Source organism: Pyxicephalus adspersus, chromosome 2 (genome assembly GCF_032062135.1).
Source record: "Pyxicephalus adspersus chromosome 2, UCB_Pads_2.0, whole genome shotgun sequence".
Taxonomy (NCBI): domain Eukaryota; kingdom Metazoa; phylum Chordata; class Amphibia; order Anura; family Pyxicephalidae; genus Pyxicephalus; species Pyxicephalus adspersus.
The window spans coordinates 42023506-42045159 of NC_092859.1; the positions used below are offsets into that span (position 1 = coordinate 42023506).

General features: G+C 37.6%; 1 protein-coding gene across 1 annotated transcript; it reads right to left on the reverse strand.

Annotated features, from left to right (window-relative positions):
- Nucleotides 1–1564: 1564 nt before the first annotated feature.
- On the reverse strand, nucleotides 1565–21001 carry LOC140325025 (parathyroid hormone/parathyroid hormone-related peptide receptor-like). The gene is given in 13 exon segments (XM_072403119.1): nucleotides 1565–2179; nucleotides 3213–3254; nucleotides 3653–3794; nucleotides 4423–4517; nucleotides 5243–5309; nucleotides 6989–7049; nucleotides 7491–7644; nucleotides 9213–9384; nucleotides 9532–9626; nucleotides 9836–9960; nucleotides 10092–10196; nucleotides 11099–11228; nucleotides 20927–21001. Coding segments are annotated over 13 exon segments (1563 nt in total). The 3' UTR covers nucleotides 1565–1879.
- Between the last annotated feature and the right edge of the window lie 653 nt (nucleotides 21002–21654).

The following is a 21654-nucleotide window of genomic DNA, read 5'->3' on the forward strand; positions in this document are numbered from 1 at the left end:
GTTGGATCCCGCTTAATTGGATTTTACGTTATCGTGAGTTCCCGCACTATCATCAATATCATCGAGTTCCCGCACAGTAACCCCGATTACTATGCCTAAAGAGCAGAAGCAATGGGCAGCTACCAGTCATCGGAAGGTTGACCTCAAACATCATGTCTTCAACCCCGAATGGACTGACGAATTATTCTTCGTCCAACGCGGCAACAAAGCCCTGTGTTTAGTGTGCAACGACACCAACAGCACTTTCAAGCGGTCAAATCTCAAGGGGCATTTCGATGCCAAGCACGCGCACACATCTTGGGTCTTTAATTGACTTCTACTGTCAGCTGCCACATGCTCAGTTTCCAATGGTGTTAGCCCGTGCCAGGCGTGTGATCGCAATGTTTGGCAGCACTTATTCGTGCGAGCAGCTGTTCTCCAAGATGATGTTTTGTAAGAACAAGTTGCGCTCTCAGCTCACTGACAATCACCTTAATGACATTCTGTTGCTGAACTCCTCATCATTGGAACCTGATATTGTATCTGTCTCTAGGAACATACAACATCATGTTTCCCATTGATCGTACTGTACTTTTAAATAAAAAAAACCTTTCCTTCGACCTTTTCTCTTCTGGCCTAGTGTGCCTTCTTGACCTCCTGAAATGGCCTAGTAGTCCAAAAAGTTTGCCGACCCCCGTCCTAAGGCATGCATTGGAGGACTACAGGGCTGATTTTTGATTATCCCCAGAATTCATAGGTTGGCTCCCATTGTACAACTGAGCCACTGAGTGGTGCACAACATAAGTTCCCTGCTTCAGCTGGATGGTGGGAGACATCAGCATTTTAAGACAGAACTGGAATGATTGGGACTTAACAGCCCATTCTTAGGCCTTGCCTACAGGTTTCATTCTAGAGAAGGAGCAGAGTTGTGACATTTATTGAGCCAAAGGGGTTCAGAGTGGTTTAGAGTGTGACCTCACCCTGGTGTGCCTGTGCATGGACACTCCTAAATTTATGTTTTTACTGGTAAGTTTGGGGTTTTACATATACCTTTTATGCTCTTTATGTTTTATTGTGGGGATGCAGCTTACAGGTTTATTGTTAACATACTTAGGTATTTTATATTGTTTATACAATATACAGGCTAGAATATGTTGTAGTCTATTAAACAGGAGCCTGGTGTGTAGATTTAAGTGAATCATTAGTCACCGGATAGAGGTAGCATCCTAGCCAATATAGAACATAGTTCCTGTTAAGGCACGGCTGCAAAAGAAGGGCACATGGTATGATTTTAGATTAGATGAGTGATTTTAGATTAGATTACTTTTCAAGACTAGGTATTAAATGTCGTTGTACTTAATGGGTGAATTCATACATTCTTCATAAATGGCAGCATTAATGGTAACACATATTCATAGGTGTAAATAAGCCCATATAATTTTCCATGAACTCTAAACTGCAGCATAGAACTTGCTAGATAGAAAATATTAGGTTTTCTACTTGGTATGCTTCTTCATACAGTATAAAGCAGTTATGCACTTTTATAACATTAACATAACATTAACTTGTTATGCAAACCATTTTTTAATGCCGTTTGGTTTTGCTGCATTGAGCCTTTTGGCTTATTTTGCATAATGACATACATTTAACATCTACACAAAAGGTTTTCTCTTTTTAACAACACTGAGGCTGATTGTGATGTTGTACCATAATTTGCATAATCTTTTCCACCTTACAGCAAGTAAGCGTTTGTAATAAAATAAGCTTAAAAATATTTGCAATGTGTAGTACTAATATTGACACGATTGGGGGTAAAATTCTACTTTAAGTGCTTTTGGCCCACAGACATTTCCATATAAAGTAAATTAAATTGTTCAGGCATATATATATAAAAAGGACCTTAGGGATGAATATCTGCTCCACAGGTGAGCTCAGTGTTCTCTCTGCAGTTAGTGACTTGCAAAGGGTTGTGGTCAGAAGGTGCAGCACTAGAGAAATACCCAGGCAGATAGGATGTAGAATGAACTGGTAGTGGAAGTGGTTTCCCCCTGGCTGCCATGCTTAGGCACACACTGTTGGTGGTGTGAGACAGAACTCCTCCATAGTGACAGCTTCCCCCCGTACTGGTCATGCGAGACTTTTGCTTTAGATCCAGAGATAAGTTCCTCCGAAACCAGAACTTGCGCACCTCTGCCTGTACCTGCAACAAAAAGAAGGCATCTGTAACTGAGCCTACAGGATTTTTATCTATAGTCTTTCCTAAACTTTTAGGCTCCACTCACATCTATATATGTGCTAACATGTGTTTCACAAAATTAGCCTTAGCCTTATGGAGTCATAATTACCAAAAGAATATACCTTGTACTATGTTTGGGCAAAACACTGTGATTTGTGCACTTTTGAGACTTAGTGCATTTGTTTATACTGTATGTACATTGGGAAGCTTTTCAGAATGATTTGCAGAGATACAGAATGCACATATATCCCACATTGTACTGCACATATAGTTGAAAATATAGCCTTACAAATCTTGGCAGACATACAGAAAGGGCTCATTTATGCCAAAGTATTTTACCATATATCAACACATGTACAAAATTAAATCATTCTATTTATTCACTACAGATGCCATTTTAAAATGTAATCACATTTAAACTGCAGCATCTGGAATTTTCAAAAATGGTCAAAAAATTCTGTTCTCTTGTTATATGGCAAACTTGGGGTGTTGTGTGTACCATCTTCCTTTCTTCTGAAAATCCTAGCTGTAAAGTCAGGCCACCCAAAATTGGTATTTCAAGAACACCAGGCAAGAAATGTTTATTTGTTAATGTCCCGAAATTAAAGGTTTTCATATATTGATATGACATTTCTTTGCTGCCTGTAAACCTATAAGTGATCAACCATCCACAAGAAATGATCACCCTTCACATCTTGTTTTGGAGACACCAAATTGGACCAGCGTGTGACAGGGTGTCAGACAGAACAAGAAGAAGTAATTTACCTAATAAGAACATAGAGCACTAAAGACCTGACAATAATTTTTACCAGACCCATACAATTTCTTTTTATAAATTACAAAAAAATACTGCAAATATTGGGATGTGGTGCCACCAAGGGCACCCAAATCCACCCTCTCAGTACAGGTAGGTAAACTAGCTCAAATTCAGTATATATTTAAGTTGTGTATGCAGCAGTTGGAGTTTCCCTTTATTATTACATAAGAGGCCTCTCACCTCTCCATTGCAGAAACAGTAGATAATGGCCACAAAGAACCCCTAGGAACAGAAAACAGTAAGGTCAAGAATATAGCAAAACAGAATGGTTGAAGCAGCTGCTTGTGTACAGAACACCAGAAACTTTATCTTATGAAGAAATATACAAAGCACATACAAGCAAATATTACAGTCCACATTCATTTTAAAATTGTCGAAAGTTAGATTTTCCAGGGGTCTGTTCATTTATTTTTTTCTGTATAGGAAGAAATTAAAACAATAAGGACTTTTAACACAAAATAATTAGAACTTGGAATGTAATGACACAGAATCTCACTGTATATATGACCCCTGGTTCATTCATCTTACCAAGATAAATGGGTCATACAAGGGGTGCTTTAATTGTACTTTTTAAAGAATTAATTACTAAAATCAGTAAAGAAAACTTTTTTGTTTGATACCTGAGAAGAGTTGAAGAACATCTCATAATGCATCTGGATCTGCCAGAGCAACCCTGTCACCTCTGTATATGGGATGGCCATGAAGACAACATAATGTACCCCAAAAAGTGGCATCAGGACCAGAGTGGACTTCAGAAGTTTACTGTGTAAAAAGCATGAAGCTGTTTATAAACTGCCATAAACACCATATTACATAGCATAAAAAACATATATTCAATATTTGAGTAACACAAACAGCATTCTCACCAAAATTCCCCAATTATTATGTCAGAAATTCAGAGTTGTCTGTTATCTCAAAGAGGAATTTTAGAACTCCCCGTTCTCATTTGGAACTGCAAATCAATTGGAGCCCATGTAGACAGTAGTAGTGTTTAAGTAGTTTTGAAAAAGACAAAGTTTTTGGCCGACAGCCCAAAGGAGGAATCAAAAGCTGTATTTTTGGCACATCAGAAGGTATTTTGGAGGGTCTCCAAAGAAACAAAAACATGGACAAATGTGCATCCTAGCAGGCAGGTAGGTAACATTTTTTGAAAGTCAGCAAGGGCAACCCCTAGGTTGGGTTCCACTGAAATGTGGCAATCCACACCCTCATGGCCTACTCATTCTCACTCTTGTTCCTTCTCTTTTATTTATTTTTTAAACACTGGTAAATTATAGATCTATCTATATATATATATATATATATATATATATATATATATATACACATACACATATACACACACCTCTATAATAAATAAAAGGAGAATGAACATATTACATCCACTTACCCATACTGCTGCCGTGGGTCAAGTTTCCCAGTTGTAGTCTCCCACAGTTTTGATGCCAGGACTCTGACAATGTTGAGAAAAAGGAAGAAATTAACCTACAAAAAAGAAAGACAGTTTGTATTTGCTAAACTGTAAATGCTAGAAGCAGTTTAATCAGAACATCTATGGACAGCATTATGACAATTAGAGGGGCAAAAATGTGTTGCCCACAGGTATACATTATGGGGTAAAAAGCCACCTACTTTACTGTAAACTTTTAATGACACATACCATATCCTATGATCTTGTATGAACAAAATAACTTAATCGTTTATGGAATGTTTACTGTTTTATACATTACTGAATATGTACCTTGTTGTCTCTCATTTTAAACAATAACGTTATATGAGAAAATAAAGTGAATCTACTTGCATTATCTGTGTCACTGTTTGTATGTGTCTACCATTTGCACTCCCTATTTATTGTACAGCACTGCGTAACCTGTTGGTGCTTTCTATATACAGTTTGATAACGTCAATATACAATCTACCTGTCTCTATAATTTGCTAATTGCTGCACTGTTTGGCAGATGGGCTGAGGATATCACACACAATATTTTTGCCACTAACCTGACTATCTCCCTTTACCATCTCATGAAAACAGCTGCCCATTCCCCAACAAACAGAAAGGAATAAAGTAAAATTCCTCATTAGTTTGACTTTGATACCCTATATACTATTTTTCTCCTTGAGTTTATGTAAATTAACCAATATTATTTTGTAATAAAAAACATTCACATCCTCAATTTTCTGGGCACTATAGCAAATATATTTCTCCCTACCAAAGTTGCAGCAAGAATTGGTGTCTGGTAAATCCACTTCATGTGGCCGGCACTCAGGTCCCAGCACCTTGGGGAGAAGGAGATCAGACAGTAACTTCTGATAACAACATTGTAAGGGAAGTTTGACACATGAAAAAAAGATCAGTTACCTAAAAGTTGTTATTGTAAATATAATATAGTATTTGTGCATAGATTACACGGATTGGGCATGATTTAATAAAGCTCTTGGCTCAGATCCAGCAAACCTGAAATAGATCTGGTCCAGGAAAGAAAACGTTTGCCAGCTAATAGCAAATAATTTTTAGAAATCCATTCCAGGTTTGCTGGATTACCCAAATTCTCACAAGAAAGAATACCTCAAATGGTGGGACATCTGTTCTATGTTTACAGGTCATCATTTTTTAATGTATCACCTGCCTAAGTCCGCCTAAGGAACATGATGGGTTTCTACAGTATTTTGTACCTTTAAGGTAAGAAAGTCCATTGCGTTCCCTGACACATGACATGATTTATTATCCATTTTACTGAAATCACTTTCTTTGATATTACTAGTAGTGATAAATCTACTATGGTATAGAGCCATGACAGATCTTCAATGCAGTCCGATCCCATTAGAGGCTAGATTACCATCAATGAGAAGAAAGTGCTTCATGCATCCTCACCATGTGGAATTTCCATGCATGCTGCACCATGATTACCATGCTGGGCCCCATTGCAGCTGCACAGGCTGTATATCTGCTATACTACTATAAGTTCTGCTTTGATGTTGTCAGCATCTATGTGAAAATGGTGATTTCCTCACTTTTAGTTGCTCTTCAGCTAAGCAGTTTTTGTTGTGAAATGTAAAAGCAACAAACTCCGCTACTAAAGTGACAAACTGCTCAACTGACCCTGCTCACAGTTGTTGTTTTTTTTTTGCTGTATTTCTGTGGGGCTTTACAATGACTTGCAAGGTGATAAATGATCAAAATCTCTAGTCTTGCAATTTGGGTTGGCCACAATTATTTTTTGTTTGTTACTGTTTATAACTGTAGCTATAGTTTATTTTGTAGCTGGACAAGTCTGAATCAGACTTGCTACAACAGAAGCTTTCCATAAGTTGTGGGCCATGGTGTCAGTCATAAAAGTGAAAGGGGTGCAGCACGGCAGTAAGTGCTCTGGCCTTTGCAGTGCTAGGTCCCCGGTTCAAGTCTCGACCAGAACACTATTTGCATGGAGTTTGCAGGTTCTTCCCATGTTTGCGTGGGTTTCCTCCCACATTCTAAAACATGCAGTTAGGTTATTTGGCTACCCTCACCCGCCCCCCGAAATTGACCTCAGACTGTGATAAAGACATATTACTGAGTTAGAGACATTACCTTGAGGGACAGTTAGTGACATACCTATGGACTTTGTAAAGCGCTGCATAATATGATGGCACTATATAAATACTGTGTAATAATAAAAGGGTGAATAGTAATGCACTGCTTATGTTGGAGGCACCAATGGACTGTATAACAGCTGTTGCATCTATATTATATATTGCATGTAATTGAAAATGATATCTAGTTGTGGGTTATCAACAGTTGCATATTGAAGTGCAGATACCGTAATCACTGACCTCCCTATAAAAACACTAGTTACATGGCAGATGTTCTGATACTTTGTCTTTAGTACTTTTAGTAATGACAGCCATTAAATTTCCCTTGTGGAAGTAAACCTTTCAGGGGAAGGTGCAAGGTAATCAAGAATACATTTTGTACATACTGTGTGTCTGCAAGAGATACCCGTACACTCGCCCACACAGAGACAAACACCGCAGGGAGTCCTGAAAAAAATATAAACAGTTACAGTGTTATGAAAAAGGCCCATACAAAATAAATGATTAAATTCATAATTAAAATATGCAGCTGTTATCTGATATTTAGGCTCAGTTTGAGCTGTGGTCATGCGCCAACAGGGAACACTATACTAAGAGAAAACATCCATTGATGTATGTATTACCTTTTATCTACTCTCTGTTATACTGTTAGGCGAGCCATCCGCAGCTCATTTTTTCTAGTGAAGATCTGATGAATCACATAAAAATAACCAGCCACTGAGGAATTAAATGAGCAATAACGAGCGCTTGTGTGCTACAAAAGTATTTGTGATTACTCACAGTGATTGTTAAACACTGTCCTGTTAAAGGAAAGCTGTACAAGGGAAGTACATAGGTTGCCAATGCTGCTTAAAATGTTAGTTTTGGAAACATCATCCCTTATCTCACCCCAGCCAATGATGGTGAGCGCCCAGAAGTAACTGCGGTCAGATAAGTATGCCATGAAGATGAGGCTGTGCAGGTAAAGACCTTCCACCAGGATCCAGTAGTGGTTAGTGGCTAGGAAGTACAGGAAGAGGGTAACCGTCACCTTGCAGCCAACCTATGACAGAAGACATACAGGCTGATTCCTTTCATTAAGAAAGCAGAAAATATGTGAAGCCCATAGCAACCAAATAATTCAAGTGCTAAAAATAAATAGCAAAACATTACAATTTTCAACAAGCAACCCAAAACTGCCTTCTTTTTAAATTTTATTTCAGTACCATTGTCTATTTTTTTCTTATTATCAACTCTACTCTCACCACCCTTAAAACTCACCCATACCATTCTACCTGCACCTAGTATCACTCCATTACTTTTCTACGTAAGATAATATCAGATATTGATACAAATCTATTTTTCATTATATATACAGTATACCTTTCTTTAAAATTCATAAGGAGCTGCCATGACTGCCCTTCTGAAAATGCCAGAGACCTGACTTTTATGCTGATGTACTCACTGACCTGGAACAAGTATTTCAAGAATGAGAGGTCAACAACCTACCCAGTACCATCTATTTACCTTTCTATGCTACCTTGCTTCTCCATTTCACCACCAAGATGAGAAACGAAATCCTGTATAAGCTCTAAGTTGGCTGAAGAAACTTTTCCCACTCCATAAGACAGCAGTGGGCCAATCAAAAGCACTGTTATAACAAAGGGCAGTAAGTGAGGCAAATGCTTTTCCATACCTGAAAGCAGTAAGAATATTTTTAGTTGCAGTGGCTAAGCAATAGAGGGTGGAGGAATAGTGAGCATTTGCTTACAGATGTGCTGCATTAACTGAACTTTAATATTAAATAACAAGCCAAAATAAAGCATCATGGGAAAGTTGTCAACTTGGGGCACTAGTTGTTAATTAAAAAAAAAAAAAAAAAATATATATATATATATATATATATATATATATATATACTTGTTAAAGAAAAAGATAAGAGGGGTTTAACAATTGAAAACAACCAAAACAAGTTTGTTGTTTTTATTGTTAAACTGCTTTGATCTTTTTTTATTTATTTTCTGTTTAAATTATTACTCGAAAGTAGTAGTAGTTGTTGTTGAAGTGATTAAATCAGCTTAATATACTTTTCAACTTCATTAAAAGACAGGTGCATGTTACCTGCTAATCGGAAACATCTATGTCAGCAAGGGATTTATTGGACCTCTGACCATAGACCACTGCTTCCACAAAGAGATCTAGGGTTCTTCTCTGCAGCGTGTTACTATTTACCTAGTTTAAGCTGAAAGTTTATTTTGGTTTAAAGGCTGGCTTCATACCTATGCTGTATGGTAACATATGCATAGATTTGAAGTAATGATTTGCTATTTGGCTTTCTATTTGGTTCTTTGGTAGATGGGAACATAAAGGGTACTCTGGTTGCTAGAGACACCACATAATCCACAATATGAAGGTATTGTAAAGTATTTTGTGCTCCTGAGCAACTATTTACCCCCTGTTCCATGTAATACATTGAATTTTAATAATGCAATTGTCAGTTGATTTAAATAAAAAAGCCAAAGGAAAGCTTAAGCCAAGCCAGGTATTTTGTACCCTATGTAGTGGATAATGTTGGTGGGTGTGATCACAATTTTTTTTCAGGCACTTACAACTACTTGTAAAATGACTCACCCACTGAAACTCTGATGCCTTAGGCAGTGCAATCTCTCCTATTTCATCCTTTAATATCCCTTCGTCCTCCCTTGAATAAAGCACTGCGTCCTTCAGAAATATACTTCCTGCCCGGCAGATGAATGAGGTAAAAAGATGGATGTGGATGTAGTTCCGGGTGCAGTGCAAGCGCCTGCAACAAAGTAAAATAAACGGAATCCAAAAGATTCACAAACTGGTGTCAATAAAGGATAACTAAAACACAAAAATATTTTTTGGCTAAAAAATATAGATAACTATAAAATGAAAACTAATATTTTTTTAAAGGCTAAGATCTTACTTGAAATAGCAGAGTATACAGAGGGCAATCAGAAGTGTAGCCAGAGAAACTGAATATCCTACAGTGTATATTAGCCGCAGACGCTCAAAAACTTCCTGTAGAGAGATACATAATATAAATTAAGTTTACTGACCACATAAAATTCATGCTTTGTCTGATATCAGTCATATGTGGATAATAAATGGTGTTACTTTTTTTGTAAGCTACATATTTACAAAGTATAGCTTCTGGTTGGTTATTGTAGATACTAAATACACTTTTTATTATTATTAATATGTACCAGTTTTGTATAGTTGTCTCATACCTTCTCCTGGGCCCTCCTTCCTGGACTGACCAATGTAACGCACTCGCTGTAGTTGGCCCAGGTCCTGTTGACTCCTGGCACCTGAAGCCACATGCCAGAAGAGCCACATTTTCTATGAGCAAATCCTAAAATCATTTCCAAACAAGAAACACTTCAGAACAAGGAAAATTCTTGAAGATGCCTGAAATGCCCTGAAATTGATGGATTGCTGATTAAGTTCATCATCTTTGTTTCTAATCATTATTTAGATAGTCACCTTTGTGGTTGAAGTCATAGATGTGTTCTGGACAAGCAACTGAAACCAGCTGGTTGGGGGATCCTTGCGGCCAGCAGGTTATCCCATCCCATTGTGGAGGGCACCCTGAGATGGTGAGAAATGTATACTAGATTAAGGTAATAACTTAACCCAGTGGTTAGCAAAGCTCCAATACTTAAATTATAACAGTAATAACTTCTCTGTCTAGAGTTTGTTTTTTAACTTTGCATTAAAATTCTTTTAGTACAGATAGACTTCTGATTTTTTCCCTAAGATCCTCCTACATCGTTTACTAACCTGTCCCCACATCTTTTCTGTGTCACCTGCTGAGAGATGCCATGCCTCCAGTCTCTGGCAAGCCCTTCTTCATTCATTTCTACGAAGAGGCCATTCTGTGGGTCATACAGTAATTATCCCAGCAGGTCAGGTAAATATAAAACTTTGGTGTTGCTGGGGAAGGTGGAGAGCTCCCTTTACTATAACTTTTAACTTATATTTACAAGTATAAATGTTCTCAGACCATGTTAAGCACTAGTCATGTGCTCCCACCTTAGACCACCTAGAACTGGTCTCCTCTCCAGTTTCTATGTCTTTTTATTATCTGTTATAAGGCTAAAAAAATAGGTTGTACTTTTTAATTTTAAATGTTTAGAATGCTTGCACCATCAATTTAGCATAATATTCCATATAGTTATAAGAGTGACCCCAAGACTAATGAAATAGAATACTAGGTTACACAAATATGTACACATTTCTGTCACCAATCTTTAAAATAAACTACAAGAAAATATAGAGTTGGGCATTGTTGGCCAACATCCATCTGCAAATGTTTATCAGGCTGTTGTTGTTTAGGAATCATAGAAAGCCTGAAGTCTTTAATATATGTTTAAGTGTTCCAGCTCAATAATTGTAGTATAAAAGTATTGAAACAAGAATGTCATGATAGCAATCAGAATGACAGGCCAGCAAATAAATATTTCCCCTCTTCATACATTCCTTGGAAAGACAATATTAACCATTTGAAGAGTTCTGTTTCCATTGGGAATTGTGAGCCAACACCTGGGTCTGGCAGTGACGCATTGCTTGGGACAGCATGAATATCTGTTCATCCCTGGTAATCACATCATCTGTGTCTACCTAGAACAAGTAAAAACATAATTAATATCTTGGAGACTGAATCATTTTTTTTCAAAAGATATATAAGTAAGTATAGTAAGAGAGATACACAACTTCATACCTAGCTATGAAGGCAATCACAGAATGTTCCCATAATACACCATTTTATTGGTTATGTCCCCTCAAAAGTAATATTTTGGATATAGGCAGTGATTGGTGACATACATTGACTTTTTATATGTCTTAGATATTCCAGCAGTGAGATTTCCCTGCCATAGCTCTTAGGTGTCTACTAAAAACTCAGATATCTGTTTATTTTTATATCTGAAATGGCACAACTTTTATTTAAATAATGTGGCCCTCTATAGATCCTGGAGATCCTGATATGCAAGACATGCCTATGGTGTCTACTACTAAGCAGAACTAAACCCACAGATTTAACGGTTTCCCAAAAGTAAGTTCAATTTAGAAACGCTGAATCACTGTTACCAAATCCTTAGTACACCGGAGTTGTTTTCTGCAGTGTTTTAATTTGCATTCTGCCTACTAGCACAGTTTATGCCACATTCAAGACATGTCCAAGGTGTATTCCTATATCAAATATCTTCCAAACTTTTAAGTTCTCAAACGGCTGGCACCATGTCAACTGCAAGTCTTAATAGAGGCTAAGATGGTGTATTCAGCTGCAAAAAGGACAGGGTTTAGGTCAGCTTTAAACTTCAGTGCTTAAAGGGCATCTGTACTCATTAACAAATATATTTTGTAGCTGAGCAGTTATTAAATGCAGTGGCTAAAAAAGTTTTCTTTTTTAAAGCTTTTTCACTTTATTTTTACCTGGTGATCCAGCCACTAACAAATTTCTGTCTTAGGATTATGATGTTTGCTTACTTCCCCTACTTATAATGGAATGAGCATTGTTGTCAACCTAGAATAGGAAGGGTGTTTGAACTCCTCTTCTTCTCACTTCTAAAACATGGGAGGAGGGAGTTCAGTAGCCCTAATATACTTGATAGCTTTGTTTATGATTGGACTGCAGAGAGCACAGGTTACAAAAAGGCACTGGAATTAGTGCAGAAACAGCATGTATTTTGTTGTCCTATTCAGGCAAGGAACATTCATTGTTATATTTAACAGGCCCAAGGGGAGCAAATAAGAGAAGTGTATTGTTAAGAATGAGTGCAGGTAAAATATCTACATTTGCAGTTGTGAGATTTTCAAGACACTACATGCAACCTCCGAGCAGTCAGCACCTTTCACAGCAAATGACCCATCAGTGTCTTTCCTAGAAATTTCATTAAGCTGGATGGGGGGAAGCTGTGGCAGGATGGTCAAAAAGTAGGTGGGGTAACATTTGTGTACCCAGTTGTTGTTTTCAGAAGAATCCAGTAACCCCTATACTTCTGTCAGCTTTCTGCTGCCCCTCTATATTTTGTTCCAACATTTGCTTGTCCTACACCTATAGTATGTCTTTTTTTCCATCGTTTTTGTATTATGGTCCAACTGCCCAGTGCCCCTGTACTGTGACCCAACTTTTCAATTACCCTCACTGGGTCACTGAAAAGTGCTGAATGGCACACCTGGCTAAAGGGGGCTGGAGAAACCACTGTCCACAATCATAGTTACATAGTAGGTTAGGTTAAAAAAAAGTCCATCAAGTACAACCACTAGGGAAATAAACATATCTCAAATGTATAACCCTTTAAGACATAGTTGGTCCAGAGGAAGGCAAAAAAAAACCCTTGGTACAATTTGCTTCAACAGGGGAAAAAAAATCCTTCCGGATTCCCTAAAGCAATCGGATGTTCCCTGGATCAACAGTCTCTGTTATCTTTACTTTAAATCCTTAATACCCAGTTATATTTTATGTTTCTAGAAAAGCATCCAGCTTTTTCTTAAAGCAATCTATAGAACTTGCTGAAACTATTTGCTGAGGGTGCCGATTCCACATTTTCACAGACCTTACAGTGAAGAATCCCTTCCTTATCCGGAGCTTAAACTTCTTTTCCTCCAGACGCAAAGAGTACCCTCTTGTTCTTTGTAATGATCTCAAAGTGAATAATTGGGAAGAGAGTTCTCTATATGGAATATTTATATATTTATACAGGGTGATCATATCCCCCTTATACGTCTCTTCTCAAGGGAGAATAGATTCAGTTCAGCTAATCTCTCCTCATAGCTGAGCTCCTCCATTCCTTTTATTAGTTTAGTTGCCCTTCTCTGCACTCTCTGCAACCACTAAAAACCTTAGACCATTCAGAGAATGAATTATTAATTACAACTCTCTGGATGCGATCTTTTCTATCCATTTACAGATCGACTTTTCTAAACCCATTGACCCTAACTTGCATATTAACCATCTGTGGGTTACAGTGTCAAATGCTTTAGCAAAGTCCAAGTACACTATATCAACTGCTACTCCACTGTCTACCTGTTTACTTACTTCCTCATAAAAAGAAAGTAAATTTGTTTGACAACTTCAGTCTTTCTTGAGGCCATGCTGGCTATCACTTATAATATTGTTTTCTAGCAGAAACTCCTCTATGTGGTTCTTTATCAAACCCTCTAAGACCTTTCCAACTATGGACGTTAAACTAACTGGTCTGTAGTTACCTGTTAATGACTTTGTTCCCTTTTTGAAGATAGAAACCACATTGGCCTTACGCCAATCCATCAGTACCATGCCAATGACTAAGGAGTTTCTAAAAATTAGAAATAATGGCTTTAAAATAACTGAGCTCAGCTCTATGAGGACACATGAATGTAATCCATTGGGTCATGGTGCTTTGTTAACCTTAATTTTGCAAAACTTTCTCAATCATATCAATTTTGAGTCATTGTGACTCATTTAAGGCAGTGACATTGCTATTATGAATTTGGACTTGAGCTCTGCTATTATCCTTTGTATACACAGAGCTACAAAAAAGTGTTTAGTAAATCCGCCTTTTCTTTATCCCGTTACCAACCCAGAGACATCCTTTAAGGGGCCTACATGCTCAGATTTAATATTTTGCTATTAATATTTTTTTTTTAATGGGGGTTTGCCTTACTTTGCTTTGCAATCTGACTTTCATTTTGAAGTTTTGCACATTTTATCTCCCTTTTACATCTTTTGTTAAATTCATTATAGTTTTCAAAGGATAAAGGTGATCCTCCATTTTTAAGATCAGCTGTGAGACACATAGGTTTTAATTTTAGCCTCTTAAAACTTATTACCCATTGAAATATATTTTTTCAGTGTGCTTTTGTAGAACAGACTTGAAACATTCCCATTCCTGTGATCTTTGAGGGCAATACTCTCCCCCAGTCCAAGTCACAGGGGGCCGCCCTTAATAATGGAAAATTTACTCTCTTAAAATTAAATGTTTTTATCTTTCCTGTTTTTCTTCTGTTTACAACTTACATTAAATAAAATCATATTATGGTCATTGCTACCCAGATTCTCTTTTATATGCACATTTGTTATAAGCTCTGCATTGTTAGAAAGAACTAGGTCCAGAGTATCATTTCTAGTTGGGGCTTCTATAAACTGTACCATAAAATTATCTTGTAATAAATTCACAAATTTCCTCCCTTTTGCTGTTCCTGTAGTGCCATTACTCCAGACAATGTCAGGGTAGTTGAAATCTCCCATGATTAAAACACTTCCACTTTTTGCTGCTTTTTCTATCTGTGCTAGAAATTGATTCTCTTTTTCTTCCTTAGCACTGGGGGGCCTATAGCAGACTCTAATCATTAATTGTGTGTTATTCAACTCCACATTCAACTCCACCCATAATGCCTCAACCTCATCGCTTGTTCCCTCCGCAATTTCTTCTTTCACATTCACAATCCTACAACAGGTGGAAATTGAACTACAATCGCACCACAACAGCTTACATTTTACAATATGCTCCTAAATGCATATCAATACCTTCAGCTCACTGCGGCTGGATATATAACAGTTGAAAGTGAGCTCCTGTAATGGATTAACCATGTGGCTGTCAACCACCTGTCTTTTGTTTCTTGTGGCTTTTCCAGAAGCTCACCCAGCTAATGTACAGGACCTGTATGGAAATCCTGGCTGCACTGCTTTATGAGGACACATGCTTTCCACATATCTTACCTAAATGTGGTATTATGCTCCAACATTTCCTTAAGGTGACCCTGCTGCCAGACCTTTCTTCCCAACAACAATCTATAGCCATATAACATCAATGAATAACAATGTATATAACACCAGGATATGTTATCAGCAATTGACTTTGTTAAGCACTAAGTAATTTGTTGTTGCTATAAAAATATAAGGAAATAATACTAATAAATATAAGTATGTCTGGCAGGTGTCATTTTATTTTGCAAATTATTGTGAAGTGATGAAAGTACAGGGGTATCATAGCACAGGTATCAGGCAGGTAAGAATATTTATTGCAGAAAAGACATCGCCTGTCCCTTTCTGCAATAAAGCCCTGCCTGATGCCAGATTTTTAAGGTGAAACTTTAGTTCTAATTTATCTGTAAATCCAAGCCTTGAATTTAGAGTTGAAGGGTAACTAAACCCCAAGAGGAAAAGGTAATAAATTGTAACTTACCAGTTGGTAGGTGTGTTCATTTTTGTAACCCCATTTTCTATAAGTATTGTACAGAAGATACCAGTTAATCTTACTAGAAATGTAGTGCTTTGTCAATTTCTGTGGATGTGTTGCAGAAAGCACAAAAAAATTAGGTGCATTTCTAGTTTTATGGGTGGCTACAAAAGCGGCTTCTATAGAAAGCAGCAGTGTGATGTAGTCACCCAAATATAGTAAATGTGGTATTCACATGAGTATGAGTAAAAAAAAAATATAAACAGATAACCAATGAAGAAATAACATCCAAGGACTGGTGAACTGCAACTTATTTAATTTTTGCCTTGGGGTTTAGATACCTGAGCAAATTTGGCTTTCAGACAGCAATACCCCATTAGTTTTCTAAGCCAACTTGACGAAAAGCGAAAATGCGAAAAGCATTTTTAAATACATTTTTTCTATTGCAAAAAACATTCTCGACCAGTTGGAAAAAACAATTGTGACCAATTGTCTTTTTTCCAAGAGGAAATTAAATAAAGCTTGTTGACATTGTGCAAGTAATTTTAGGACATGAAGATGTCTTACTATGTGTTCTTATTAGCAAGACAGCTATGAAAATCCTAACAGAACTAAAGACATGCAACTTTAATGGTTTCAGGAAAAAGAAGAGAACAGCTTTGTAATCCTTTTATTGTCTTTTGAGATATTATATAATAATTTTTTGTACAAGGGAAGATGATGAACAACATAGGGAAATCCAAAAGCTTGTCTAAATTTAGGAATACAAGTGTTTTTATGTTACAGCTTACAGTCTCTGTATGAGGTGGCTGCATTAGTTTCTTTTATTAATATTTTGGTATTATTGTAACAATGTTTAGTTTCGCTTTAGCTGAAAAGCAAAGTCCTATTTTACCTCTGTATCTATATATGATGTGGAGAAACTGGTTTACAATATTTACAACAAAGCATACCTCGCACCAGTTTAACATTACAAAAAGGGACAAATACAGAGGCAGCAATGCCAAAGTATGCTGTGGCACCGAGTGGGTATAGTCCAACTGACATGGCTTTGGTGAGTGTGGCTAAAGCATATTTCCTTTTAGATTGTAAGTGCTATCGACAGGGTCCCCTACTCCTCCTAGGTTTGTCATCTGCAATTTTATGTATAGTACTGCCTAATATGCTAGCAGCCAATGTGTTGATCAGTCAGTATTGTACAGTGTGCAGTAAGCACTTTCCTATTTTGTACAAATTAGGAATAGATGGCATTAGGTTTCTAAATAGTCATTTGTGTTTAAGATCCCAGCACATCATGCACTTCCTTTGATTACACGGACCATTCTTCTCTGTCTGTGTCTTCCCTGATGAGGGCTACCTAATTTCTCAGCTCTCCCCCTACATACACGTCAGGCACACAGAGAAGGCCATGACACACACATGTCTGGTACACAGAGCTACTATTACCCTACCAACTTATAGAACAAAAAACAAATACAATTCAGCTAATCAGTGGCTGCATCAGTTTTCCCTTGTCAGGCTTCTGTTTCTTTCACCTGTGGATCTGTTCAGTAACACAGATCCTGTCCTAGAGTGACAGCACTTACTGTACAAAACTGCCCCCCCCCCCCCTTCTCATCTCCATAACATTGCACTTATGCAGATCAAAAATGAAATAAATAGATTTATTGTGATATTATAAAAACCTAATACATTTTTTAAAATAGACAACCCTATCAACTACAGACATACTACACTGGAAAAAAAATTATCCTGTCAACCTACCAATATGCCACCAACTCTAGCTAATACCCCACAGAGGTTCTATTACCTAAGCTGTGTCACACTTACCTCTTCCTCACTAAAGCACAGGCATCTCTCTCTTGCACATGCGGGCAGTTTTGATCTTGGACCTGCCTGCTCTTCCAAGTTTTATCCATTTCGCCCATCCCACCGGCCAGTCAGGAAATTGCCTCTTAATCATCCTCGGCTATTTAGTGAGATCAGACACACCACTCAACGTTCGTGCAACATGTCTCCACTGGTGCTGAGCCCCCTAGCTCTGCTGAGCATTTCCTCTACACCTGTTGGTTATTTTAGTGCTTCCTCTGTCCAGCTTCTGTGTTAACCCCTTGTTGCATAGTCTGTTGTTTCCCAGCCAAGATACCCCTGAGTCACCTGTGCCTCTTGTTGCTTACAGTGTCTCCTGTGTTCCCTGTGTCTGCAGTGGCCCCTGTGCAAGCCATAGCGTCCCCTAGTGGCCCTGTCTCCCCGTCCCAAGTGTGACAAGCTGGCCAAGAACACAACTGTCTTCTCTAAAATATCAATATTAATATCACATGACTCTTTTACTAACCCAATAACTCACCTAAATCCCTACTCATCCATTCCTTACCTAGGTAGCTCGTGTCATCAACTCTCTTTTATACCGTTACCTTACACAAAACTCCACAGACATGATAGCGCTGATGCCCTCAATTACCAAATAACTACACCAAAAACGATCAATATCCCCCTGCAAAACCCTCCTCTAAATGCCCCCCAAAAGTCCTTAAAAGTAACTAATGACCCAACCGCTCATCAAAATATCCAATCTTCATCACGTTATCCCAAAAAACCCACACTCCTCCTTCTCACCTAACTTTTAGCCTAATAAATCCATACTGTATTGGTTTACTTGTCATCCTATTCACCTCATATTACAGCCAAACTACTGCACAATACAGCAACTCATTTATCACCCCATTGCACTTGCGCAGTAGGACTGTCAAAAAATTTTTTGGGTCTTACTGTGCAGGCTTAGGGGGTTCTGATTTCGCAGTTACTTTGTCAGAAATTAATACTTACTGCACAGGCCTGGGTTTTGAAATTTGTGCCTGTTCAAAAAAAAGGGTTTTACTGAGCAATCAGAAACCTCCGCCTGTGCAGCAGAACCCAATTTTCTGACAGCCCTACTGCGCAGGCGCTGGTTTTGAATTTTTTAATTTTGTGTTGTAGGGCTGTCAGAAAGTAGGGTAAATCTCACTGAGATTGTACAATAAGACTCCAGCATGTGTGGGTTACACAGTTTTTTGGTCAGCACTAATGCAGGTGGTATTAATAGTACAACATAGACATCACAATCCCGACCCATTTCTGCTTTCTACAGTTCCTTGTTATGTTTGTCATGGCTCTGTGTCCTCAGAGAACTGAAAGTTGCTTCAGCAAGATTCAGAATAGTGTGTACCAGCCCTCCCATTGCAGACAGTCTGTGTTCTACAGGTAAGTGACACATTTCACATCTGAGTGCTATAGACGCCTTGTACCTGCCAGAATGTGACCTGGAACAATGCATCAGTGATAATATACAGAACACAGAGTGAGGTTTTACTGGCACAGAACAGAACTGAGCTGTGTCAATGTTTGCAGAGAGACAGAGTCTAAAAATGTTGAACTGAACAGAGGGGGGAATGTGGGAATGTTTATGTAGAGGACAGATGCCCTTACACATGGCAATTAAATATCAGTAGGGAACAAGCCAATACTAGTAATTACATATACAGGCAACTCTGGTCTACCTGTCTGAATAATATGGATGATTTTTGGATGGAACTGAAAATATAACCTTCAAAAAGTACAGCAGAAAGTTTGTGCAATTATCATTCAAGTTGTATTTTGTCCTGTCTTCTTTTAAAACAGTTTTGGTTTTATATGTTGTTTAATAACATTACCAATCAAATTACCACAATGGGGATAGAAAAGCTTAACCTAAATAAAACAAAAATTAAAAAGCATTTTAAGATGGACTCCAACCAAACAGCCTAATAAACAGATAACTTATCCTGTATTTGGACAGGAAATATATGACAGCAGACTGATGAGTGGTCACTCTGCTGTATCCTCTGTAAACACCTTGCAGTACAGCACACCTAATTGTGCTGCTTATCCCATCTAAGCTCTGCTGTACAGGTACTACAAGACTAATACCATGTTTAATGTCAGGTACTTCCATTAAAACAAATACATTTCATATTTAATAAATACAGGGGCGCATTTGTTTAAATCCAGAAGATCATGTCAGATTTATAAATTGTATACTGAAATTATGAAATTAAAGACTGCCCATAAATAATTGATTTTCCTTTTTGATCAAGCAGCTGATTTTATCATTTATTGATTTGACTATAAATAGATTGAACATTTCCTAATTTGATATACACATACATTTTTCTTTATTGTTTAGAAGAAATATGATAATCAGATTGTTACAATGAATTGATACTAAACAATCAAACGTGGATTTATTACAGTATGCAAAGGTGCAATCAACTGATTTTTGATCAATGATCCACATTTATATTAAACACGTTGATCAGATTAGAGATCCATCAAAGTTCAGAGATAAAAACTTCCACAAACATCCTGGTTCTCATCTGCCATTTACACACATGTACTATCTTGTTGTGCCAAGACTTTGTGTACAGGTGCATCCTTTCCATACACAGCCTGAGATATGAACCTTCATACAATGCCAAATACAGAATTCATCATAGATATAGTCAGACCTATGATGTTTGATGTGTTTTGCACTGGAAGTAACCCATGATCCAAAAGGTTTATATCTCAAAGCTTAGCTTGGAGATTTTATTTTTTATTTTGTTATGCTATATATTCCTGCAAGTACAGAAACATGAGTGTTGATTTTGAACTTCCTGTAACTTCCTGTGCATGCCAAGGAAATCATAAGCTTTGTTATCAGCACTCATCTCCTCTGTGAACTACACAACACCTTCTGTATGTTATAAAGTTGAAGAGAGAGGAAATTGTAGTCCAGATGCCGGTGAGGATACACCTTCATTAGTGAACCTGGGTGATCCAGCAAACCTGGAATGGATCTGGTTCAGGATTGAAAACATTTGCTAGCAAAAAGACAAATGACTTTTAAGAAATCATTTCAGGTTTGCTGGATCACCCAGGTTCACTGATAAAAGGCTATCCAGCCTTGGAGAGCTTTCATAAATCAGGCCCAATGATTGCAATCTAGGTTGACAATGTTGCTTCCTAATTTTTAGGGACTAGACTAAGCAGAAGGTAGTAAAGCAAATAAAAACATACAAATTGCACAAATATATTGTTCTGTAAAAGAATGAAAAATAAGCCCTCTGTACAGCTGCCTCTCTTTGTGGCTAATATACTCACCGCTGCCCAAACTGGAGACAGGAAGGTAATCCAAAGGGCAATGGACCTCATCACTGTCCAGCTCATCTCCTCCATAGAAAGTACAACTGTGTAGACACTTCTCAGTACACATTCACCATGTCCTCAGACGTCCAGAGCATTCATCTGATGGACCCTCCCTGTATGCAGGAGGAAAACTCCCATCAACCTCCAGCCATATGTGATGTTCTAGCTGTTTGCAAAGTGCATAAAACACTTCACAGTTACATTACATTTGAAACACAAAACTGATAAACCTTTGTACATTTACCTCTAAATAAGTCATTAAAGGTTACTTACCTGGGTTGTACATTCTGTGTGCGCAGTGTCCCGTTTTTTTTTTGTTACTACTGTAGACAGTTACATTTTCATTTCCTGAAAAACTGCAGCAAGGACATTTTTGCAGTATAAACCAAATTAAAATATAACATATAAGTAAACATTACAAACCTAATATGTAAAATCTCAATTAAACTTTAACAAGTTAAAATAATTTTAAAGTAATTGTTGATATTTTAAAATCAACAGTTTTTGATAGAATAATGTCATAAAGTTCCTTTTTCAGTGGACATGGTATAGAGTGTCAATGGTTTCTCCCTGTCTCCCTGTCGGGCTCCTACATTGTCCCCATTTCACACAGGCTTCTGATGGAGGCTACAAGCGCCTGTTTCAATACACATTACACAGGTATGGCCTGCTTTTGTTACCAT